This window comes from Lipotes vexillifer, unplaced genomic scaffold, assembly GCF_000442215.2.
Source record: "Lipotes vexillifer unplaced genomic scaffold, Lipotes_vexillifer_v1.1 scaffold1145, whole genome shotgun sequence".
NCBI classification, from domain to species: Eukaryota; Metazoa; Chordata; class Mammalia; order Artiodactyla; family Lipotidae; genus Lipotes; species Lipotes vexillifer.
The window spans coordinates 576,270-601,890 of record NW_006778097.1 but is presented as its reverse complement, the minus strand read 5'-3'; the positions used below and the strand labels follow the sequence as shown (position 1 = coordinate 601,890).

Below are 25,621 nucleotides of genomic sequence, written 5' to 3'. Positions count from 1 at the left end.
TTGCGTTATGCGGGCCTCTCACTGTTGTGGCCTCTCCCATTTGCGGAGCACAGGCTCCGGACGCGCAGGCTCAGTGGCCATGGCTCACGGGCGCAGCCGCTCCGCGGCATGTGGGATCTTCCCGAAACGGGGCACGAACCCGCGTCTCCTGCATCGGCAGGCGTACTCTCAAGCACTGCGCCACCAGGGAAGCCCCTTAAGACCTATTTTTAAACATAGGTTCTTTCCCCAAACCTTCCCAAATCAGCAGTGGTTTTGATTTCTTTTTAACAGTGAAAGTTGTCTTCTTCTAAAGCCAATCTTATATGAAGTCTGGATATGTAAAGGTGACAGCAGTACTTATGGCGATAAATGGATCAGTTCAACAGCGTAACGTTTACCTATGATAAAGTCAATCAGTGAGGAGAAAAATGGGGCTGTTTGGGTGAGCCCGACAAAGTAAAAGGTGGAATTATAGACCATAGTGACAGTCTTATGTCAGCTTCAGTACCCAGCTTATTCCTATACTTTGTTTTGGTTTTACTGAGAAAACTCTGATTCATCCTGATAAATAACTGCAAATCGTACCTCCCCTCATAGCGGCTCAGTTACAACCTGAGGAACCTAGCGTTCCTTGGAACACAGCTTGAAAACCACTGCAGCACCTTAGCCTGCTTATACGCTTCTCTTATCTACTGTGCTACCATCAGGCACCCGGGGGCAGAATCAGCCCTCTGGTTGGTCTGAATTTTCCCAGGACTGAGTTAGTTCCCTGGAAGCACTTACGAAATGCCAAATAGATGGAAAATTGACCAAAGGACCCCCGGGCCATCAGTGGAATTTCGGAAGGAATTCAGACCTACCGGACTCCCGCGGTCTGACGTGGAGGTCTAGCCCAGCCACTTGATTTAATGCTGCATCTTTACATTTGTTTACATTTCTCTTAACTGCAAATGGCGCCTGTGTGTGCATACATTTTGTTAGACTTCAACAAAACCTTTTACAATTTGCTTATATTTCGTGGTAGTAAATGATAAAATAAACTAGCATCTACATATATTTTATGCATTCATGGTATACCTTTTTCTTAATTTCTTTGATTTGTCTAGGCTACTTGGTTTGTCTGCAAGGTTTTACAAATTGTTGTAAATCTCAAAAAATTTTTCTGATGTATGTATTGAAAAAAATCTATGCGGAACTCAGCCGAGAGAGAAGGAATGGGAATCAAGGATGCCAGGATTGTGGCAGAAAAGATCATTTAAACAACCCCTGCCCCACTGCCGTCACCTCCAATAAAACTCTCAGCTTTCAGATCCCTTCCTCAGACCCCTGCTGGTCTGGTCCTGAGAGAGGGAAGGGGACAAGACTGGAGGCTGGGCCTTTGGCCTCGAGGCGGGAGGAGGCCAAAGACCTGGCTGCCTGGGCAAGCTTGTCTCCAGAGCTGCCCTTTGCCTACGCCCTGTTCCTGGATTCTAAGCCCACTCCCGCACCCACCTCTGCGCCAGCCAAGGGGCACAAAGACCAGCCAGCGGGTGGGGAGAAGCATACTTACTTTGCAGGGGAACCTCCCTCCGTCTTCATCCACCTGCGGAGAGAATGACGGCACAGCGTAAACCACCATTTCTCCCTCAGAGCCCAGCCCCGGCTGTGCCTGGACCCCTGCGGGAAGGCAGAGCCCCTGTGCCAGGGGGGCGGGAACCTCCAAAGATCATGCAGCAGGGCATTCACAGCGGAGAGAGCACTGCGGCCTGCCTCCCAAGGAGCCTTCCCCAACGTGGAGATGAAAAGCAGCTTCAGGGTCAGAGGGGTAGAAGCAGGCGTGTGGGTCCCTGGGAGGGGCTTCAAACTGGTGGCGGGAAAAACTCATAAAGATGCCAACACAGCTACTCATGGTCCCACAGGCACAGGCAGATCTTCAAATTGAGCCAAGAATGCACACACACACACACACACACACACACACACACACACACACACACACAGGAGTGCATACACACACACGTACATGCATACACACAGACTTCAGTGTTCGCAAGATGGCTGGGAAGGCAAGTATCTACAAGAGACTTACTTCCTCTCCTGTGGATCCAGGTCACAGAAGGTGATGGTGTTGAGGGGGTAGTGGCGTCTGAAGAAGAGCCTGTGACACACACATCAGATACACAGAGAATGAGTGCTGAAGTGACCCCTCCTTCAGGTCAGGCCACCACCTGTGGCTGTCACAGGTCGACACAGCCTTTCCCTTCTGAGCATCATGGCCTGGGCTGCTCCCTTTGGGGACATAAAGCCATGCATAGGGACAGAGAGATGTCTCATAGAAACATGTCTCAAATGCTAGAGGCTAGGAAAAGAAGGAAGAAACTGGCATTGAGGAATGAGAAACGGTGGAACTCTGGAGGAGGAAGAAAAGGGGCTGGGGAGAGAGCGTGAGAGGAAGGGCCTCTGCTCTGGAAAGCAGGGACTTTTATCACTTGCATTTACAGCTGTATAACAAATGCAGGCATATTTGTGGAAGGAAGGATGGATGGATGGATGGATGACGGATAGAGGGAGACAAATTAGTGAAGGGATAAATGGGTGGGCGAAGATAAATGGGGGATGAATGGATGCGGGAATGGACAGATCAATTGGTGAGTGGGTGAGAAAGTGGATGGATGGATGGGTCACAGGGTTGGGGGGAGCCCAACACAGAAGCAATTAGAAGAATCTTATTGGGCTTCCCTGGTGGCGCAGTGGTTAAAAATCCGCCTGCCAATGCAGGGGACACGGGTTCAATCCCTGGTCCGGGAAGATCCCACATGCCGCGGATCAACTAAACCCGTGCACCACAACTACTGAGCCTGCGCTCTAGAGCCCGCGAGCCACAGCTACTGAGCCCGCGAGCCACAACTACTGAGCTTGCGTGCCACAACCACTGAAGCCTGCACGCCTAGAACCTGTGCTCAGCAACAAGAGAAGGCACCACAATGAGAAGCCCGTGCACTGCAACGAAGAGTAGCCCCCGCTCACCACAACTAAAAAGAAAAGCCTGCGCTCAGCAACAAAGACCCAAAGCAGCCCAAAATAAATTAATAAATTAATAAAAAACAAAACCAAACAAACAAAAAAACACCATCTTTGAAAAAAAAAAAAAAAGAATCTTACTTTCTCTGGTTGTCAGTCAGTGTGATTCCCTGGGCAGAAACTTTGAAGTGGACGATGGTGGCAGCTGGTGTGGGGTCAGTAGCCAGTGTCTCAGAAGTGGCTTTGGAGATGGCCTGTGGCCCAGTGAGTGACTCCATGTCCACAGAGTTGATGAAGAGCACGTTGCAGGCTGGAAGAAACCCACCCAAGGAGGTGTCACGGGGGCCGAAGTGGGTGGGAACCATCCCCAGGTCCTCTCTTCAGGAAGAAGAGAGCAGATGAATTTCAGGCCAGCCTTGGGCCGAGGCATCTGCACACAGAAATGTGGTCTGCCCAGAGACATCTGGGTCTGGGAGAGATATGCAGCCTGCACCTGCAGGAGGGTACAGGGCCAGGGGGAGGAAAGGCCTGGGCAGGGATCCCGTCTGGGGTGGCCACTCACCTGCCCCTTGCTTCAGCAGGTCACTGGTTGAGTTGGCAGGGCCCGAGCTATCTTTTGATTCATCTGTGGGGTCTGAGACAAAAATTTAATTCAGCTGGTAATTAAAACTCCAGAGCTGGAAAGAAGCACAAGGTTGGCTGGGCCTCAGGTTAGCTCTGCAAATACTTTGTGCAACGGATACTGCTTCTCATAATAAGCCCTGGCAGTCAGCACGTGTGTCCAGTTTGAATGTCCAGTGATTGCTCTAAGTATTCAGCACACTGGTTGGGAGCTGTGGAGTCCAACAGAGCAGGGCTCAGATGCTCACCCAGTCACTTGCCAAGTATGTATAAAACAGAGGTGATGATGAGAGTGCCCACTTCCCTGGGTTTTTGAGATGTTCCGTGTACAGTGTTAGTCTAGTCGTTGACATAAAGCAAGCCTTCAAGTGGCAACTGGTATGGTTGTTTTGCATGGACGTATCTTATGTGTAGATCAGTAAATGCCCTAATTCACTAAACCACAATGCAGCACAACTACAATTTCAATATTAATAAGAACTGAGTATTGTTTATACCAGCATTTCTCAGATGTTGGTGTGCAGGCTTGGTAAAAGACAGATTTCTGGGCACCACCCTAAAGCTTCTGATTAGGTGGGGCTTGAGAATATCTACATTTTGAACAAGTTCCCAGGGGTGCTGATGCTGCTGGTCTGGGGACCATACTGTGAGAACCACTGGTTTATACAATGTAAATAAAGAGCAGTTTTATAATTATTAAATTACTTTGCTAAATTCCTTAGAAATATAATTTAATTAGTGTCTAAATCATGTGGTTAATAGGGTTATTTAAATAGTATTTGAACTTTTAAGTTGATAATAGTGGTCAATTATCATTAATAATTCAATGAATCGAATTGGATACATAGATATTGCCAAATAATATTGGAGGTTTTAATTATGGACATAACCCCAGGACCTCCAAGAGAGACTGAAAGCAAGTCCCGGACACAATTCCGAATATCCTATTATTGGACAGAGAGCATGGGGAGAAGGCACCCCAGTTACCGGTTCCTAGACCTCAAGTTCAGGGCCAGGCATATTCCCCTCCCCTCGCGGGAGCCCTGTGTATCTGGGGCTGCATAATGGAAGCCTGTGCTGTTGAAAGGTTTGGGGTGTCCATCCGCCTTCCTCCGAGGCTGGGACACCTCTCTAAGAGGAGCTAAAATCTCTTTTGCCAGCCCCAGTGTCTCACTCAAATTCTCGCCCTATGCGTCCCAAAGCTCTTGAGTTCCATTTGTACCTCCCACAATCAAACAAGGGCTTGCTCCGCCCATTAGCTCGATGTCCCCTCGGCGAGGGAACACCCTCTCAGCCATGCAGACTAGAAACTCCAGGGACATCTTGGGCTTCCTGTCTCCTTCCCACGCCATGTGGATCCCTAAGAGGTCCCTCGAGTGTGCTCTCTCCTCTCCATTCAGACCGCCCTCCCACACCTGGATGCCCCATGACCTACCTCTGCCTTCCCCTCCCCGCTTCCTCGGCCCTGCCCACTGATGCCCATCTCACCCTCCAGACACGGTCCTCCCCATGGCTGTCTCCTGCTTCTATTTCCTCCCCTGGGATGAGTCGTAATTCTCAGGATTCAAGTATGAATTCTTAAAGCCTCCAGAGAATTTTCTCTGGAACAATCTGGCAAGTCAATTATGTGTGTTTCTGGAATTAAGATTTTTAATGAACTTTCCCTTCTTTTTTATTAGAAAAAATAAAGAGGAGAGTGGTTTTGAGTTTCCCAAGATTGGCAACATGACCCGTTTCCTCCAAGCCTGGCGCATGTTCTGGAGCAGCTGGCTGGGCAGAGACGTGAAGGAGGCCAGCACAAGGGTGCGCTTGGAGGCCGAGGAGTCTCAGGTTCCTACCTCGGTTTGGAATGACCAGCTTACAGGGCAGAGCCAGCGGGATGATGGAGTGCTGGTAGACCAGGGCAGACAGAGATCCTGCAGGGAGGGAGACAGCCGGCAGAGGCAGCGTTACTGGGAGCACGTCAGGGGCACTGAGGAAGCACACCCACCCCACCCCACCGTCCATAATCTTTAGCTTCTTTCTTACCTCTCCCTCATCCCACCCACAAAGCTGAAAATTCACTCCCTCTTTGACAGCAAGATCCAAGGGAGAAGATTCTAAAGGCTCACTCTAGCCATCAGACGGTTACCCCACAACTTTTCTTTCTTTTTTTTTTTTTTTTTTTTTTTTGCGGTACGCGGGCCTCTCACTGCTGCGGCCTCTCCCGTTGCGGAGCACAGACTCCGGACGCGCAGGCTCAGCGGGCATGGCTCACGGGCCCAGCCGCTCCGCGGCACGGGGGATCTTCCCGGAGGGCACGAACCCGCATCCCCTGCATCGGCAGGTGGACTCTCAACCACTGCGCCACCAGGGAAGCCCCCCACAACTTTTCTTTCTTTTTTTTTTTTTTTGCGGTACGCGGGCCTCTCACTGCTGCGGCCTCTCCCGTTGCGGAGCACAGACTCCGGACGCGCAGGCTCAGCGGGCATGGCTCACGGGCCCAGCCGCTCCGCGGCACGGGGGATCTTCCCGGAGGGCACGAACCCGCATCCCCTGCATCGGCAGGTGGACTCTCAACCACTGCGCCACCAGGGAAGCCCCCCACAACTTTTCTTTCTTTTTTTTTTTTTTTGCGGTACGCGGGCCTCTCACTGCTGCGGCCTCTCCCGTTGCGGAGCACAGACTCCGGACGCGCAGGCTCAGCGGGCATGGCTCACGGGCCCAGCCGCTCCGCGGCACGGGGGATCTTCCCGGAGGGCACGAACCCGCATCCCCTGCATCGGCAGGTGGACTCTCAACCACTGCGCCACCAGGGAAGCCCCCCACAACTTTTCTTTCTTTTTTTTTTTTTTTGCGGTACGCGGGCCTCTCACTGCTGCGGCCTCTCCCGTTGCGGAGCACAGACTCCGGACGCGCAGGCTCAGCGGGCATGGCTCACGGGCCCAGCCGCTCCGCGGCACGGGGGATCTTCCCGGAGGGCACGAACCCGCATCCCCTGCATCGGCAGGTGGACTCTCAACCACTGCGCCACCAGGGAAGCCCCCCACAACTTTTCTTCATCGAAAGTTACTCTCAGCATCTCTCCTAAGTCCCTCCAGCTGCCAGGGCTCCACTCAGGAGAGTGCAGCAGAAGTGTCAGAGGATGATGGGATCAAATCCCCACTCAGTAACTTATTAGCTGTGTGTCCCTGGATAAATCTCAGTTCCCTCGTGTGTAAAATGGGATGATGACACCTACCACGCAGGATGGTCGGGAGACCAGAAGTGATATAAGGTACCTAAGGTGGCTTTCACGTAGTAGGTAGTGGATAAAGGCAACTGTTGTTATAGTTGTTATTCCAGTGTTAATGATAACAAGTCTCCGTGGGGTAGGACAAATACAGAAAGGAATCTGGCAGAGTGAAGGCGCCACAGCACAGAGGAAGGGAGTCGCCGTGCATTTCTCTGCTGCGTCTATGACAAGGGTGACGGGCAGAAGCTGCAGCGGGGAACCTGGGACAGGCCTGAGACCGTGGGGACGGAGGCGGGGACAGCTCACCGAAGTTTGGCTCATTGGGACAGCCCTTGAGCTTGACTCCTCTGGGGCTCGTCTCTATCAGGAAATGCCTCACGAGCTCATGGGTCATGTCCCCTGGGATGAAGAGAAAGAAACGTGGATGTGTCACTGCCCATGGTGTCCTTCCGCCACCTCCCAGCACTATTTCCAACTTCTCCAGTGTACTGGGCTGTGATGGAGAAAGGGTCACAGCGATAACACGGCCAGAGCCCTGGGATGGAGAGACCACCACTGCTAGCCCACCCCTCAAGGAAACTCAGTCACAGGGCCCCGGTCATCTTGCTTCCCTGTTCTCTGACCTCAATCATCACCAAGCCCAAGACCTGCTCTTCTGAAGAGTCTGATTAGAAGGAACCAGCTCCCATGAGAATTAAGAGACCTGCCCATCGCACATACCCACCCCTCGTCCTCTGGCAGCTCAGGACCTAAAGAGACTGTAGGGACCACCTAGTCCTGAGGCCCCAGTGGACAAGCTGGTGTTACCTTTTTTATTCTGCTGCATGATGGTCGGAGGGGGCGAAGACACCTTCATGGCCAGCCCATAGGCTCCTCGGAAGGAGTGGCTGTCTCGGATGATGAAAGCCCCTGGCTCCTGGTCCTTAAGGAGGGCTATGGCTGAATCGGGAGGAGAGAAGGGGAAATGAGAAATTGATGCACTGGCTTAAGTCTCATCAGGTCTTGAACCTCTTTCTTTCTCAGGTGAGATGAGAGTCCTTAAAGTTAAAATGTAAACACTCCTAAGGGTCCTCCTACACTAGAGTCAGCAAAGTTTTTCTATAAATAGCCAGACAGTAAATATTTCAGGCGTTGCAGGCCATGCAGTGTCGGCTACAACTACTCATCGCTGCCATCACGGCACAAAAGCAGCCCATGCAGTGAGTAAACGAATAGATGGGGTTGTTCCAAGAAAACCGTCCGGATCTCACCCCTGGCTGGAAGTCACCCTGCCCTACGTCCACACAGACTTCCCTTAGGGGTTGAGGCCTCTCATCTCCATCCCCACAATCCCAACTATGTTTTTTTCTGTAAAATGGGCAAAAATCTCCCACATCATGCAGATGGAGAGCTAAGGTTTCATAGTATCTTGGCCAGCCTTTCATTTTGTCCTGGAAAACCAAGACTTTGCTGCTTTTAAGGAAACAGCTACAACCACTGCTTCTGCTCCCCAACGTTTCACTGTGGGGAGGTGCCTCTTACTGTCCAAGCTTGGTCCCAGCTCCTCTCTGTGACTACCACCTACTGCAAAGAGGAATGAGTCTGTTTATGTCCCTTGCCCAGGGAAGACAAGGTGGGCAGCCGCCAGCTGTGACCTCAGATGGACCCCAGGACCTTCAGCGCCACCCAGCACTTACCCTGCTCTCTGGAGATCTCGGGCTTGTACCAATACTTGGAAGTGTCCTGGACAAATTTCACTTTCGCCCGCGTCTCAGGGCTGTTGTCTAAAGGGAGAAGGAGAGGGAAAGAAGGTGTTATGAGTCTCCATCTCTGTCCCCCAAAAAGGTATGTTGGAATTAACCCCCAGTACCTGTGAATGGGATCTTATTTGGAAATAGCGTCTTTGCAGATGTAAACAAGATAAGATGCAGTCGTGCTGGATTAGAGTGGACCCCAATCCAATATGACTGGCGTCCTTATAGAAAGAAGGAAAGGGACAGGGAGACACAAGGGGAGAGTGTCATGTGAAGATGGAGGCAGAGATTGGGGAGATGCATCTACAAGCCAAGGGACCCCAAGACTGCCAGCCACCATGAGAAGCTAAGACAAAAGCCTAGAAAACAGTCTCCCTCAGAGTCTCCAGAAGGAACCAATCCTGCCAATACCTTGATTTGGGATTTCCAGCCACAGCTACTGTGAGAGAATAAATTTCTGTTGTCTTAAGCCACCTGTGGTCCTTTGTTATGGCTGACCTAGGAAACTAACACAGAAAGCTAGTCTGCTCAAACATCATCAGAGCATTGCTGGAAGGGGCCTTGAGCTGCTTTCACATCCTCCCCCTGTCTTCCAACAACCACCGTGCACGGAGCTGCCCTCCTGTGGAAGAGACTGAACAGCATCCTCACCAAGCCAGCGAGAGCCCTACGCCATCCCATCTCCCCCTTTCTCTAGAAGATTCAGACTAAACCCTTCCCGAAGTTTCCCTCCCACCTTCTAATCCCTTTCTCCATGGGCTCAATTTCCCAACTCTATCATAACAACCTTGAGGATGAGAGGAGAAAAACACATTTCTGTCCACTTTCCCCAAGCTCCGCCTCACTTCCCATATGGAAAGCCCGGGTTCTGCCTCAGGTAGAGCAAAAAGATTGCTCCTGCCCTGCCTGGGACAAATAGGAGAAGGGTTAGCCTAGAATTAAGAGGTCATCTACTGAGTGTCCCAGACCCCACTTCTCTGGCAGACATCGTCACCCCAGACCCTTTGCAGACTAGGGATGCTTTCATAGAATGCTAGGTTCTGGAGGAGCTCAGAGAGCACCTTATCCAACCTATTATTTTACAAGTGAGGAATGTGAGGTTCAGAGAGGGAGAGCAACTTTCCCAAGTCACACAGATGGTCCACAGTAAGGCTTTTGTAAGACCTTCCCAGGTAAGAAGATGCAGCAACCAGTTTGGTGCCAGCTACACCATATCTCCCTGGCTGGGTATTAGGACATGTGGGTCTCACTCTCCAACCTCTTCCTTCATCTTTTGGCACCAAAGAAAACAAAGGGAGGATGGGGGAGAAGGGTAAAAAAGAATATTCCAAATCTGCATGTTTCCACTCCTTTCGTCAGTGAGAGGCTGGAACAGAGGAGCCTGTGCTCACGGTGCTGTAAAGTTCAGGGCACAGACCAGAGATGCGGGTTGGGCTGTGTGTCTGGTGCTTAGTCAGTTTCAACTTGCCATTTACACTCTGCTAGGCTTCTGGGATCTGTTTCTGGAGGACAGAGATGGGGTAGGTCAGCTCCTTTTCCTGGCAGCTGTGCACTTAGCAGGGCCTCTGGGCTAGGCAGCTGGGCTGTACAACTGTGCAAGCTGCCTCTCTCGGCTCCAAAGCCCCAGGCCCTGGGGCTGCTGGGGCCTGTCTAATGAGCTGTCAGAGGTGGCTACAGCCCCATGTGCCTTCCTATGTTGACTCCCATGTCTATTTTAAGCAAGGAAGATGGTGGGAAACAGGAAATGTCCCAACTACTAGAAGTTCTGCATCCTCCAAGAACTGGGGCTGGGAACCAGATGTCTCTGGCGAGCAGCAGGAAGCAGGGGTGTGCAGTGTCGTTTGGCAGGCTCAGGGCAGGACCTGGGAGTGATACTGAGAATCTGGGCAGCTGGGGCCCATCCCAGGCTGCCTGCAGCATTCTAAATCTTCCTTGAATGCCCCAGGGCTCCAGGGCTGCTCTGCGCATAGTCAGGTTCGAGATCTGGCTGAGAAGCTGCAGATCAGCTGACACCCTGACCTTTTTGTTTAGAAAATGAGCCCTCTAAGTGGAGGCAAAAGATGCCCAGTTCTGACGATGAGAGAAGAATTCAGTGTGCAAAACTGTGTGGGCTTCAGTGAAGCCGGGTTGGTAGAAACTAGACTCCAGTAAAAATGCTTAACCCTCGGCCTTGTGCCATACCGCTCCGGCTGCCAGATCTATTATTAGTGATGTGCGCAAAGTGGGGATCAAAAGGTGGGAACCGTGCTGTGGGCTGGAAAAGTAATGTGCAAATTGGGCAAAATCATACCCACTTTGTGAGGACTGATGAGATAGTCCTTGGCTCAGAGCCTGGCACAGAGCATGTGCTCAACAAGTGGTGGTGGCTACGATGATGGTGAAGATCATTGTAACAGCAGTGCCATCATCGCATCTACCTCCTCATCCCTGCCCCCACTGCTGCCACGACCACAGCTCCAACTCGCATTACACAGGTAAGGAGTCTGAGGCCCGGAAGTCAGTGATCCACCCAAGGTTCTCTGCCAAGGAGATGTCAGAACAGAGACTAGCACAGATACTCTAACTGGTGGGCTTCATCTGTCAGCCGGAGAGATGACATGGAAGGAGGGCTCACCTGGCATGGAGTACTTGGAGAAGTCGGGCAGAGTGTGGGAGAAGGAGACGGCGCTGCCCCCGCTGGGACTGGACATGCCGCTGGCGACAGGCGAGGAGGACACCTTCCCGTTGACAGTGGCATAGTTGGGGAGGCTGCCCGCTCGGTCTCCCATGGACATCCTCCGCTTCTCTGGCAAGGCCGGTGTCGGGCTCCCTTGCCGGAAGGCTGCTGAATCTGGCGAGGGGGAGGTGGCGGGGTTGCTCAGGCCGGGGTAGTAGGCAGGGGACACAGGAAAGGAGGGCGTGGAAGGGGCCTGGTAGCCCGAGGCGCTGCTCTGTCGGGACAACGTGGGTCTCCGGTCCTCAGGGGTGGAGTAGCCACCATAGGCCGCCTGCTGGTCCAAGCTGGGGCTGCCGGAAACCACAGATCCAGACCCTCCCAAGTGACGGCTCAGGCTGGGGCTTCCGGGGCTGGCTACTGCGTTGCCATGGAGACTGGAGGCCAGGTTGTCTTGGTGGGCCCCAGGGTGCCGGCCCAGGCTGGGGCTCCCTGGAGTGGTGGCCACATTGCCATGGAGGCTTGAAACCTGGTGGGCCCCAGGGTGCCGACCCAGGCTGGGGCTTCCCGGAGTGGTTGCTGCACTGCTCTGGGGGCTGGAGACCGTGTTACCATGGAAACCAGTTCCGGGTGGACCCATCACCTGGCGTTGGCTCAAACTGGGGCTGCTGGGGGCAGCCATGCTGGGATTCACGGCCCGGCGGACAAAGCCAGGACTAGAGGGAGTGTTGGTGCCCACTGTCCTGTGCCGTGCCTGAGGGCTCCCAGGCACCATGTGGACACCCGCCACACTGAACTGAGACCGGGCCTGGCTTTCCGGGGAGCTGAACTGCTGAAGTGAGTAGTCGGGGCTGCTGTAGATGCTGCCTGCAGTCAGGAGGGGAGAAGAGCTCTGGTAGCTTCTCTGAGCCGAAGGGCTGGGCTGGCCCAGGCTGCCGGAGCGGAAGCCAGAATCCAGCAGAGGCTGGGTGGGTGTCCGCGGGCCCTGGTCGCTGCTCTCCCCTGATGGGAAACTCCCCACTGAAGTGCTAGAGAGAGACGGGGCAGGTCAAGATGTCACCAAATGGCATTTAGTGAAGGACAGGCTTTCAGTGAACCCTCAGCCCTCCCTCCAACCACTAACAATGACAATAAAAGCTCCCCTCACATGCACAGGAAAGTTAGGGCTTTTATACGTCACCCTACGAACATCAGAAGACAAAACTGAGGCTCAGAGAGGTTAAGCAATAGGCTCACACCCACACAGCTCACAGAAGACCAGGATTTCAACTCAGCTGTGTCTAATTCCAGAGCCCATGTATCCTCAAGCACCACCCTCACTGCTCGACCACAAGTCAGAGCGAGAGCTCTCCTATCGAAATTGAAGGTGGCTTTCCTGTTGCCCCCTCCAGCATCACAGAAACTGAACACTGGAGAGGGGGTTAAACCACTTGGATCCTGTTCCTACTGGAAGTATCCTCACCTTGACTCAGTTTCCCCAGGTGTGCTATCAGCATCTTTAAACACTGAGAGTGTAACTGGGCATCCATTCCTGGGTAGCTCCAAAACAGTAAAGACAAAGAAATCTCACAGGAGATTTCAGCTCATTATAAGATCTGCATTCTAGCCATTGGATCTGGCCACCAATGGAGCAGGCTGCTTTACGTGGTAATGAGGCTCCCATCATTAGGAGCATTTAAGCAGACACTGACCAACCTCTTGACCCGAATGCTGTGGAGGAAATTTCCTCCATTGGGAGGTTAGATGAGATGAGCTCAGAGGTCGCTCTCAATTCTAAGACTGATAAAATTCAGTTCAGAGGGCACTGTACCTGGGGGAATGGCCACAGTCAAAGGTTCTCCTCTGAAGTTAAGTATTGATACAAGTCCATGGCCTGTGAGTTGGGAAACCTGGATTCTGCTTGTTGAAAGTTTTCCCACGTGTAAAATGAGGGAAATAGGTTAGATGACTCTGATTCCTTCCAGACCCAAACTTCTATTCCTCGATGATATGGCAGGAGAGACAAAGGCTGACAGAGACCACGCATAAGCAGCAGCTGCAGGGAAGTAGCAGGCAAATTCTGCACCAGCAGCCCCTGGGGCAGAGGGGTGGGGAAGGTCCTTACATAAGACGATGCTCCAAAGCCTGGAGCCGCAGACTGGAAGGAGTCTGGAGGCTGGCCGGCCACACCCTGGGCCAGGTTGGATAAGCTCAGGTCCCCTGGGTGATGTGAGGTGGGAGGGCTAGGCACGAGCCAAGGGCAGGGAGAAGGGCAGGGGCCAGGCCAGGACAAAGTCTACCTCGCATCCCAGAAGGGGCCAAAGTGGAACACCACTTCGGTACAGAATAACCTGGATTCTGAGGAATGGGGGGGATAGGTCAGGCTGCACAGCGGGGGCTGGGGACATGGAAATGGAGCTCTGGATGATTAATCCCGGAGAAGAAGCTGGCTTCCTGAGGCCTACTGCAGGAGGAATTTGAGGAGTGAGAAACGGTGAAAACTTCCTAATGTCAGCACTCCCTGAATATCAGCAAGGGTGGCTGGAGAGGTGAGGAAAATCTCCTTTCCTCTAAAAGAAGAATGCAGGGTCTGCCCAGAGGCAGACCTTTCCAAAAATGGAGCCATCAGGAGGCTGGGGAGTGCGTAAGGTGGACTGGGGTGTGTGTGCTCGGCTTGAGGTTTCAAATTCTTAGACTCCAGAAGAAAACTGCCTCTGCTCACCCACGCCCCCCGCCCCGACCCAGGAGGGGTGCATTACCCTGGACCAGTGCAGGTACACCGCAAGCTTGGCACACCCCTCCACATGCAGAATTGTGAAGAGGTGGCTGGACAGTTACCGGGCCCTGTGAGGTCCCGGGCTGGGAAAGGGCAGTGGACATGGGAAGGGATGGTAGGGGCAGGCTCCCCTCCTGGAGGCGAGTTCCGGCCTCCAGGCAGGCTCTCTGGGGCCCCCTCCCCGCCTGGCACCCTTTGCCCTGCCTAGGCTCCTCTCAGGGTCCCTCTCCTATGTTGTCTTCCCTGTCTCCCCATCATAAAGCCTCACCACCACCCCCAATCAAGCAGCTTCTCACTGCACCCCAAACACAGGAGCCTCACTCTCCGGGAAATTTCAGGCTACCCTTTCTGTCTGACCCCCCTCAGAACGCCAGCCAGCCATCCGCCAAGACATCCCTCCTCTAACCCTACAGAGACCCCTCACCAGCAGCTGCGTGCCCAAGGCCGCCACGCCCAACACCTCCACACCCCCCGGCTCTGTCCTTGCTGAGCTGTCCTTCTGGAAGGGCCGTTCCCTCCCCCTTCACCTTTCAACCCCTGCTCATCCTTCTGGCCTCAGCACAAATACTTTCAGCCCCCAGAGACCCTCTCTGCATCCCAAGCCAGAAATAGCGGCCTCTTGCTCTGAGCCCTTGGCTTACACCATCTGCTCTGGGCACATCTGACTCTCACCCCGTGACCGTCAGGCACCATAACGCAGGTCTCTGGGGAAGGATAGAGATGTGGGTTCCGGAGCCAGACACCTTCGGTTTGAATCCTATTTTTGTTATTATTTAGCTGTAGGACCTTGAATAAGCTACTTTATGTCTCTCTGCCTCAGTTTCCTCTTCTGAGAAGTGTGAATAATAATAGTACCTACCTCATAGGATTGCTGTGAGGTTTAAACAGAAAGCACTTAGCAAAATGCCTGGCACATAGGAAGCACTCAACACATAGTAATTACTCGTGTTCAATTTTAAACGTGGGGGAAGGGGACTTCCCTGGCAGTCCAGTGGTTAAGACTCCACACTTCCACTGCATGGGGCACGGGGTCCATCCCTGGTTGGGAAGTAAGATCCCGCATGCCGCGTGATGTGGCCAAAAAATAAAAATAAAAAATTTTTTTAAATTGAAAAAAAGTGCTTCCCTGGTGGCGCAGTGGTTAAGAGTCCGCCTGCCAACGCAGGGGACACGGGTTCAAGCCCTGGTCCGGGAAGACCCCACATGTCGCGGAGCAACTAAGCCCTTGCGCCACAACTACTGAGCCTGCGCTCTAGAGTCCGTGAGCCACAACTACTGAGCCTGCGCTCTACAGCCCATGAGCCACAACTACCGAAGCCCGCGTGCCTAGGGCCCGTGCTCAGCAACAAGAGAAGCCAGCAAAATGAGAAGCCCACGCACCGCAACGAAGAGTAGCCCCTGCTCACCACAACTAGAGAAAGCCTGCACGTAGCAACGAAGACCCCAACACAGCCAAAAATAAATAAATGAAATAAATAAATTTATTTTTAAAAAACTTAAAAAAATAAATAAATAAACCTGGGGTAAGGACTATGCCTGGTTCACCTTCATACTCTCCCTGGGGAGTTGGCACTCAGGGGATGCTCTCACCATGCACCCCGATGAGCTAGTTTCCCAGGAGCAGCAACCTGGATGTGATTTCTGCCTGTCCACGCGCTAGACAGATCCAAGAGGCCTCATCTGTGCTGTCCCAGGCCTGGATCTTCCTCCCCACTTACCTGTCAGCGCTGAGGATGGGGCTGCTGGTGGAAAGGGGGCTGGGGGAGACAAAGGAGCCTCCCAGGGTCCCGTTCCTCAGGGGTGTCTCGCGGCCATAGGCCTGGGCAACCGGGGCGCTAAAGCTCTTGGGCTCAGGATCCTGAGTCCGGGGCCCAGCCACTGCCGTCCGCACCACCGACTCCACATAGCTCCGGGGCTCTGGAAGGGGCAAGGGGACAGGGACTGAGTCTGGATCCACAGGGGTGCAGTGCGGACCCCACCCAACCTCCAGGGAGCCCCCTTCCCCAGGGCCTATGGGGACAACCCCAAAAGGACAGCCAAGCAGGCAAAGGGCAATTCTCCAGGGCTTCTGCCTTCCCAGGCCCACCCTCTTCCCAGCATCTTGGAGAAGCTGTGAGAGTCCCCAAGGAACCTTTAACCGGGGCCTCGTTCTGAGAATCTTCCCAGAAATGGACCCCAAAACACAGCCATCACAGAATCCTCCCTCCTAGAGCCAGGATGCCCATCCTTCACTGGTATCTCCTCTAGCTGCTGCTTTTCTATGACCTGCTACCCAGGCCCCCAGGCCCTTCTAGGCTCCCCAGGCACCGCTGGAGTCTGAGCTCTTCGTGGACCCCAAGCTCCAGCCCAGTCGTGCATCTCGGGACAGCGCCAGGGCTCATGCTGGCTCCTCCCCACACCCAGAATCCAGAAACAGGCTTGCTGGCCTAGCAACAGGCCTGTGCGGGTGAGTTACGCCCAGCCCCGGCATGCCAAGACACACCCACCCACCTTGCCTGACACACTTAGCATTCCTCCCGAGACTGACATCATTATCCCGCTTGGTGTTCAGAATGGCCTGAGAGGAAGGCTAGGCGGGGGAGGGGGGAGGAGCAAGGGCCAGAAAAGTCATTTTGCAGATGCGGACGCTGAGGCCTGGAGAGTGAAGTGGCTGGAGGCACAACCAGGACTCAGGTCTCCCGGGCCACCCCCCCCACCCAGTGCTGTGCGCCCCTCCCAACCCCCGATCCCGGCCTCTGAAGCCAGCCCCCAGACTAACTTGTTATCAAACAGGAAGAAGCAGCAGGGCACTCTGGGCTTCTCCAGGGACAGGATCAGGGATAGATGACGTTCCTACCACCTCCAAACCTGGCACCGTCCCTGAGGACGTCCCAGGGGGAACATGATCTGAGCACACACCTACACTCTGCCCACAATTAGGGCATCCGCTGAAACCAGCCTCAGAAATGGAAGAACTGCAGAGTCTGTGCAGCCCTGGGGGCGGGGGCGGGGGGCAGGCCCCTGGAGCCTCTGCAGCCGGACTGTGCTGGCCACTGAGTCAGAGAATAGCCCCCTCCCCTCAGCCCAAAGAAAACTTTACTTTAGAAGGAGCCCAATCACCAAGGCGTTATGGGGCCATTACAGACCCTGGTCTCTGAGGTGACTTCCAGGCCTGATATCCTGCATCCAGGCCCAGAGGCCTGGAGACCCAGGGAGAGGATGGGCCTTTAGAACAGGGCCCTTTACGGAGGAGGCCTGCGGTCTGCATACAACTCTAGCCAGAGGCCGCCAGTGTATCTTTTAGTTTCCACACAGAGTTCCCTCCAACCAACAGCAACAGTGAATGGGGCTGGGGCAAGAGGTCTGCAAAGTGACAGGCATGGGGCAGCCTATTCCGGGGACCCGGCCCAGGGTGACACAGGACCAGCCACCTTGGCACCCAGAGATAGAGTCCACGTGGACAGAGGCCAGCAAGGCGTCCTCAGAAGCCCCCTCATCCAGCCCAGGCCACCCACCCACCCCACAGAAGCCCCAGGCCACAGCCCCTCCAAAGGCAATGATGCCATGCCGTCCAAGCCTGAGGCCCTGCTGGAGCAAAGAGACGGGCAGCACACTTTTTTTGAAAAGCGCCCGACAGTAAATATTTCAGGCTTAGAGGGCCAGAGGGTCTCACAGCTGCTCAGTTCTGCTGTTGTTATCGCGCGAGCAGCCACAGACAATACATTAAGCGATGAGCATGGCTGTGTTACAATAAAACTTTCTTTACAAAAATAGATGATGGGCCGGATTTGGCCATAGACTGCTTGCTCCTGATGTAACCTGTCTGCTCAGCCCAGAGAGGTGGAGCGATTTGCCCCAGAACACACAGCCAATCAGCGGCCACGGCTACCATCTCCTGACTCTCAATGCTGTCTCTGGGTGGCCTAGAGGGGCCACAGCCTCCTGGGACACCCAGAGGTGGCTGCTACCCAGAACTCTAGCCCATCAGCCAGAGAAGACCCAGCTCCACAGGGCTATTAATAATAGTAAAAATAGCAAACAACTGTATGAGGAGAGTAGAACTTGGAAAATGCAAGTGTCTTGCCTGGGCCACACGTAGACTGTGGCAGAATTGGCCTAGGAACCCAGGCAGTCTGGCCCAGGTCCTGCTCTTGGGCCCTGCACATACCGCCAGGTGAAAATCGGGGAGCCGAGAATTTCAGTGTCCTTAGCCTTGAGGGGCTGGCTCCATGCTCTGGGGTAACTCTGACAGAAGAGACCTCAGACAGGACACCTCACGCCCACAGAAATGGCAATTGAGACCCCAGGCCAGAGCCCACCTTCCCTGCCCATCCCTCACCCCGGGGTCACTCTCTGAAAACTCCTCCTAGACACCTCCAGGCTCTCGGCTTCACGCTGGTGCCCGCAGCGCTTAGCACGCTTCTCTCCCACCCAGAGACGGCAAGGGGATCCATCTGCTCCCTGGCAGCCCCGGGCTCCTTGCTGATCTGTATTTGCAGTGCCTGGCACACAGTAAGTCCTCAATAAGTTTCTGTCCCACAAACTAGTAGATGTGTGACCTTTACCCTCCGCCCCACCCACACAGAGGTGCACAATAACTAAGACCTAAAAGGCACACATTCATTTTTCTCCTTCTCTTGAATTCTTGCTGATCCCCAAAGTTCAAGCTAAAATGCACATGGTGAGCCCTGAAGTCGGTGATCTTTTCCACCTGCCATGTCCTTCTGATCCACTCCCCCAACCTGCTCTGTGTCCCTGCAGGCCAGCTTTTACTGACCACATCCCCCAGACCCCCGGCCTCAGGGCTCCACATGGCTTTGACCTTCGGCCGCTGGCTAGTAGGAGAGACTAGGAGGGGATGGGGGGTGGTGAGGAGAGAAGGTCAAAGTGCCAGGGCTGCATCTTCCACCCAAGATCCCAGCTCCAGTCGGGGGCCCTCTCCTCCGGCTCCCTCCTGGTTCCTCCAGGCCTGGCGGGCGGATGGCTCCCACCTCCTACTATGAGGGCCACCCGGTGGCAGGGTGCTTTACCATCCCTCGTCGGTTTGCCCAGACCTTCTAAATAGTCCATTGTCTCCTCGGTTGCCCCATTGGAATGAGCCAGCTGTTTCCTGCCAAGACCTGAAGTGGGTAAGCAACTCATATTATATTCCCAACTCACATAAGCAACCCATCCTGTAAAAAAGTACACATACTGCTTTTAGCAGCAGTAGAACTGAGGTAAGGCCGCCTACACCACCTGGTGCCAGAGTCAGGCCGGAGCCAAGCCTGGGACCACAGATGCTGACTCCCATCTGCTCTGTTTGCCATCACTCAAGGCTGCATCCCCACTAACTCCTTCTGGCCCAGACATAGTGACAGGAGCCTGAGTGTAGTTTGCACAGAACATCAATGGGACTGTATGTTAGAAGGTCTGGAGATATTAGAAAACCTGAGATCCTATAGGATGGCCACATTCATAAGGCATCAGGCTCATGAGCCCCGTCCCCACTCCCATCAGATCCTAAGCTACAGAGGAGCTCTCGGAGGACTCAGCATCTGAACTTGGAGGACAGGACTGCTTACCCAGGAAGAAGCACCAGAAGCCATTCCCACCACGAAGGCTGGAAACAGCCCTATGACTTTAGGTGGCCAACTAGCCTGTGGGCTTTGCTCTGAGGCTCGCAGCTTGTGGATTTCAGGCCCGGCCCGCCTGGCTCTGCCCTCACCTTACTCTCTACCTCCATCCTCTTCCTTGGTTGGCTGACCTTCCAGGACCAAATCAGGGGTAGAGATTCACTCAATCTCTGTTCCTCATGAACCCAGAGCAGGAGGGATCTTTGGGAAGATATCTGATTTTCTAAGTCCATCTCCAGAACTGTTCAAAACCAACCTTTTGGGCCAAAACATCCATTTTCCCAAGTTTCCAGACTCAGATTTCCATATTGAAAATACCTCCCTTTTCCTGTCTGTCCCCATCCTCCCTCTCTCCTCCCTACCTCAGTACAACATACAACCTGTGGGCTCCCCCTTCTTTCACTTACTGGAGGGGTGACCTGGAGCAGGCTGCTGAACATTTCTGGGACTCAGTTTCCTCATGTGTAAAATGGGAATGAGAATACTCACCTGCCCAGCTAGGATCGAGTGACAAGAGAAGGAAAGTCCCTTCTAATTCTTTCCACTGGTTGCAACGCCAGTTTATAAGCAGCCCCACCGTTGCCCACCTGTACCGGAGCCGTGCCTGTGCCTGCCTCCCTCTACCCTCTCTCCTGCTGCTTTCCTCCTCTCTGCCGATCCCAAGCAGCTGCACCCAGAGGCAACGGGAACTGGGAAGGGCAGGAGAGGAGGGGCCAGGGAGGGTGCTTCGTGTAGAACATTCCAGGAGCCCAAACCCATTCCAAGTGGCTGTTGGAGGCTGAGAGCAGCTGGACATGAGGCTGAGTGACTTAGCCCCACCAGGCTGGGGGCACTGTCAGCTCTTCACCCACACCCTGAAGTGCATTTCCTGCCTCCCAGAAAAGGTTCTTTGCCTGGAGAGAAAGGGCCTGCCGGCTCCAAGTGAAATGAAGACATGCAGATGCGGGGTAAAGAGGAAGTAAAACCCCCCGAGGCCCAATCCAGGAGCTCAAAAGTTAGAATTCCAAACTCTGAGATCGGGCCACACAGCCCTCCTCTGAGCTCCCATCACACCCTGTTCCTCCCCCAGCTCAGCACCTCTACCTTATGCAGAGATATCTGTCTTTACCAGGCTAGCTCACTCATCTTTAAGCCCTCAGTACCTAGCACAGGACCTGGCACAGAGTAGGTGCTCAGTAAATCTGTGCTGCACAGCACTGCCCGAAAATACCCAGATGCCACAGTACACCCATCACCGAGGATCTCAGAGCAGGAAGGATCCCCAGAGGGGCCGTTTCCAGTCCACTGTCTTCCTTTGTGCCACATCCATCCCATCTAATCATCTGAACAGACAGAACCTAAGCTGAATGTTCCCTGTTCCCGTTCCTCCAGGAAAGAAGGTTCAGCAATTTCTTTCCCTGTTTCCCCACTAGGAAGATATCCTTGATATCTCGAGGATATCATGACTTTACTGTTACAGGCTTTCTTTCTCTCCTTCCTTCACGGAGAAGGGTACCCAGTAAAGACACTGTTTATGTTTAGAGGTTGTGCCCCGTGCAATCACATGGAAAGGGGCAGCCTCCACGGGCTGAGCCAGCGTAGGCTCTCAGCCGTGCCCCCAGTTGACTGTCTGGGCCTGGACAAGTCATTTACCATTCGTACATGTCATGTCCTCATCAGCAAACTGGGGTTCCTGCCACCTTCCTCACAGTGCTTCTGTGATTATTAAACAAGATGATGTGACAATGACCCACACAGTCCCACCCCTGCCTGCTGACCCTCACTCTGTACCACACTCCCCGCCCTTGCTCCAGCCTCCAGATCTCCCTTGCTCTCACTTCACTGACTTTGCAGTTCATGGAAAAAAACATGCTGTTCCTCCCACCCCAGGGCCTTTGCACATGCCCTTTACCTCTACATGGAATGCTCTTCTCCCATCCCAGTGTCACTGAGTTAATGTCACTCACCCTCCCATCTTACTTCTTCTTTTATGAGCCAGGGTCTCATAAAACTGTATCCCTTCCCTCTGGAGCACTTATCTCAATACTTAATTCTCGGTGATAATTTAATTGTGGCGCCGGTTCATGAATTTCCTCCACGAGATTAGGAATCATAGTATGCTTATCATTATATCTCCAGAGTGCCTGGCACATAGGAGGCACACAAAGTATTTGTTGAATCAACGAATGACAGAATGAATGAATGTACAGCATTTAGCACGGCACATTGAACGGAACAGACTCCCCTAAAGTCTTTTTTTCCCCTAGCTGAATAAGTCTGTCTGTCTCTGATTATTTTTCCTCACAAGCATCTTTTTCTGAATTTCCCATCAAAGTATCTGCAGGGAAATCAAGCAGTGCTTCAGAGGGTCAGCAAAGTCTGACCCGGGAGGTGATGCGTGAGTCAGGAAAAACGGAATGTCCCCTGCCTCCACCCACCTCCCTCCCCAGGGAGGGGGGATTGACAACAATTCCAGGGCATGGGATTGCTAGAATCCCAGGGCATGGCGCCTGGAGGCAGGAGGAGGGCTTTGAAACAGCCCCTTGATTAGGAGACAGGAGACCAGTAAGTCCAGTCTCGGCCCTGCTTCCTCTTAACTGTGAGCTTGGGAAGATGCCCCACCCTCACCCCACAACACAGACCTCAGCTCCACATCTGTGAAAACGATGGGTGTGGTAGAGTCGAGCCCTAAGAACCTTCCCCTGCAAACTCTGTGGCTCCAGGACAGATGGAAGTGGGTCAGAGGGCTCGGGGCCCTGTAGGCCTAGATTCACTCATAAGGTGCAAGGGTCAGGTGTCACTTCCGATCTGTTAAAGTGTCACCCCAAAGTGGGGAACACACAGCCAGGGCCTGTCACCCTCAGACCTTCCCACTGGAGAGCGTGTGGGTCCCACCAGCCTGTGGAGATCAGCAACCACGAAGGGACCCAAAAGCTCCTGTGTGGGTGTGCACCTGGAACACAGCACACGAACACTGGCTCCAGGCCCCAGCTGATTCTATACTCCTGTTGGGAACCAGCCGTCAGCCACCAGCCTGGGGGAGGTCCTCTCCCCGGGTATGAGGTTGACTGTGGGTGAGGCCCCGCTGTGGCTCTCCCCATTCTGGGATCTGTTGTTGGGGGGGCTGCCTTGTTCTGCACCCCCCCAGGCAGCCTGGCATTGTTGCCAGAACTCTGGCTGCCTAGGAGTGACCAAAGATTTATGGGAAACTCCAGCCATCTTTTCTGGGTGATGGCAGATTCAGAGGAGCATAGCCCATGCCCAACTGGGCGATAGAAAATCAAGGTAATGAGTGCAAAGGGAAGTGGGAAGTGGGCTTAAGAAACCAGATGGAGGAATTCCCTGGCGATCCAGTGGTTAGGACTCTGCGCTCTCACTGCTGAGGGCCCAGGTTCAGTCCCTGGTGGGAGAACTAAGGTCCCACAAGCCGTGGCGCAGTCAAAAAAAAAGGGAGAAAGAAAGAAACCGGACGGAGTGTTTAAAGAAACCAGGCCACACAGCTCCAGGGCCAAGGTGAGAAGTCAGAACATCTAACACATCCAAGCTGGAAGGTGCTCGGTGGAGCCCACCTCGTCCAAGCAAGCCCGGTAGAGATGGGGACATGGATGCCCAGGCCACCCAGGCCGCACAGGCCGGCATTCCCCTCACTCCACCTGCTGCTCTGAGGCATCACTTGAGTTATGTTCCTAATAAATTAAAGGCCTTCAACCCGCTTACATCCCCTCTCTGCTTCTCTGTGTGCGATGCGAGTTCATCTAAATCAGGGGTTAAGCCAGGACACAGATGTGCTAACTCCTTGCACCTGTCACAATTATGTGCACGGATATCCAAAGGCATCTGTATAGGGGTGAGTCCATAGCTTTTCCAAAATCCCCAAAGTCATCCAAGATCCCCGAAAGACAGACGTCCTACCGTCTGTGTTGATATGAAACCAGGCCAGGGCTTCAAGAAGGCAACTTGTGGCTCCAAGACAGTGGCTCTGAACCAGGAGTGGTTATCCGCCATGTTTGAGCCATTTTGATTGTCGCGACTGGGTGCCTGCTACTGGCGTGAGGCAGGTAGAGGCCAGGGATGCTGCTAAACATCCTACAATGCTCATGGCAGCCCCACAACTAAGAACTGTCCGGCCCTAAGCGTCGGTAGTGCCGAGGCTGAGAAACCGTGCTCTGAGCTATAAATGTGGGGCTCACCCGGGAAATGGGATAAGAAAAACCCGCCCTCTGAAGAGGCTTGCTGCACCCCAGGCAGGCGGGCGGAAGCACCGCCGGGGGAGGGCTGTTTTGTCGGCAAGGTGGGTCCGCACTAGCGCCTGGACACTGTCCGTGCCTGGACCCGCGCTCTGCGGCCGTGAGCGCCTCAGTCAGCATCCGGAGTGACAGCTCAGCACAGGGGTGGGGACCAGGGGGCTCTGTGCTCAGTCACATGAGACCTGATCAGAGAAGAGAGCTGGCCCCCCAGGTCAGGCAGAGCAAACGGAGTGAAAAGCCATTCCCAGACCCGGAGAGCGCAAAGCAGCAGCACGGCGATGCCACACTTACCTTCAGAAAGCTCTGTCACCACCTTCCCCTCATCCTCGTCTGAGGGAAGATGGGAAGAGAGGTGAGGAGGAGAGAGAGGCAGGTGATGAAGAGGCGAGGAAGAGCAAAAAGGAGAGAGAGAGATGGATTAACAGGGGTTATTTCTTGAGAGAGAGACTCTGCTGAGAAAAGGGAGGTGGGAAAGCAGGGGTGAGACGGGAGCAGAGACGGACTCTCCAGAAGAGCTGCAGGGTGAGGGGTGCGGTCCACCCAGACGGGGCCCCGGGGCTCCAGGGTGGCGAGGCACTCAGGGCGCACCGCTGAGAGAGGGCTTCGCTCTTGGGAACAGCAGGCCCGGTGTCCTTGTCACAGCTCCCGCGCCTCAAAGAAGAGTGTGCTGGCCTGGTGACAGGCAGCCCCTCACCCAGTGCCCTGGTGTCCCTGGCCATGCAGACACATCCTGAGAGGGAGGCTGTGCCCTGCTGTGTCTGCGTAGGTCACACCTGCACGCCACTGCCCGCCTACCTGGCCGGATCAGTCTTTTGGGGACTAAGGAAAAGAAGCAAAGCTGTCCCCAGAGTCCCAGCCCAGCCCCCAAACCAGAGTCTAGGGAGCAAGTTTCTGGGCTCAGCCTGTTGGAAACGGCCACTGAGGGCCCAGGGTCCCCACTTGCCCCTTCCCCACAGGGAGGAGAGAGGAGCCGGAAAGTGTGACGAGGTGTGAGCCGGGGGTGTGTGCGGGTACACGGGCGCCTGGGCGCTGGGGGTGGAAGCCAGGCTTCAGGCAGAGACCTAACCGACTCCAGGGAAACAGGGCAGGTCTCCAAACCCCCATGTCAGAGGATGCTGGGAGCGGCACTGACCCCACCAGGCAATGGCAGGAAGGCTACAGAGGGATCCATCCCCCTCAAACCCCACACAGAGAGCCCCACCGAGGCCTGATCTCATCACAGACACAGAGCTAGGCTGCCACCTTGTTTCCAGAAGGGTCCTGAGAGCCCACCACCTCTGGGCCTTGCCCAGGACCACAGGGGTCCTCCAACCCCCCACTCCTCCCTCCAGCCTCCCCGACCACCTCCCTTCCCACTGGAACCACTCACCGCCGGTGGGGTGCAGCAGGATGCTGGCTGGGTTATGGGGCTTCAGGCCCAGAGCAGACAGAGGTGTCTTGGCCAGACCTGGAGGGGAGCGCACTGCGCCGAGAAGAAGAGGCGAGACCCCAGGAGTGAGCGCGGGTGACGGGCTGGGGAGAGGACCCCTCCTGGGTCTGGGCGGGTTGGGGAGGGTGGGCAGCCGAAGGCTGAGCGGACGAACCAGCCCCAGCCCCGGGGATGCTGCTGCGGCTCCACTGCACTCTCCTGTCTCTGTGTTTCTCCACAGTGTAAAGGCTAAAGGAAGTCAGCAAATGGCCCTGCCCCTCAACCTCCAGAAAGTAATTTCTATCCCTAGGCCCTGAGTTCCTTTGCTACGGTCCCTCCGCATGGCCGTGGTTTATAACATACACGTTGGTTTCTCGGGTGCCCTCTGCCTTTCTCTGTTATTCTCTCTCTAATCCCCTTCTCTCACTTTCCCTA

At 54.3% G+C, this 25,621-nt stretch overlaps 1 protein-coding gene across 2 annotated transcripts in view; it reads right to left on the bottom strand.

Annotated features, from left to right (window-relative positions):
• TNS1 (tensin 1) overlaps positions 1 to 25,621 on the bottom strand; it is a 231,048-nt gene that overhangs the window by 3,889 nt on the left and 201,538 nt on the right. For both annotated transcript variants that reach the window (XM_007451428.1, XM_007451429.1), the window contains 13 exons: positions 25,148 to 25,240; positions 24,574 to 24,597; positions 24,070 to 24,108; positions 15,677 to 15,875; positions 11,165 to 12,231; positions 8,494 to 8,580; positions 7,625 to 7,756; positions 7,124 to 7,216; positions 5,442 to 5,519; positions 3,545 to 3,616; positions 3,124 to 3,292; positions 2,051 to 2,119; positions 1,532 to 1,564 (listed from right to left, as the gene is read on the bottom strand). In XM_007451428.1, the coding sequence (XP_007451490.1) occupies positions 1,532 to 1,564; positions 2,051 to 2,119; positions 3,124 to 3,292; positions 3,545 to 3,616; positions 5,442 to 5,519; positions 7,124 to 7,216; positions 7,625 to 7,756; positions 8,494 to 8,580; positions 11,165 to 12,231; positions 15,677 to 15,875; positions 24,070 to 24,108; positions 24,574 to 24,597; positions 25,148 to 25,240 (2,155 nt within the window). The remainder of the gene's footprint in view (positions 1 to 1,531; positions 1,565 to 2,050; positions 2,120 to 3,123; positions 3,293 to 3,544; positions 3,617 to 5,441; positions 5,520 to 7,123; positions 7,217 to 7,624; positions 7,757 to 8,493; positions 8,581 to 11,164; positions 12,232 to 15,676; positions 15,876 to 24,069; positions 24,109 to 24,573; positions 24,598 to 25,147; positions 25,241 to 25,621) is intronic.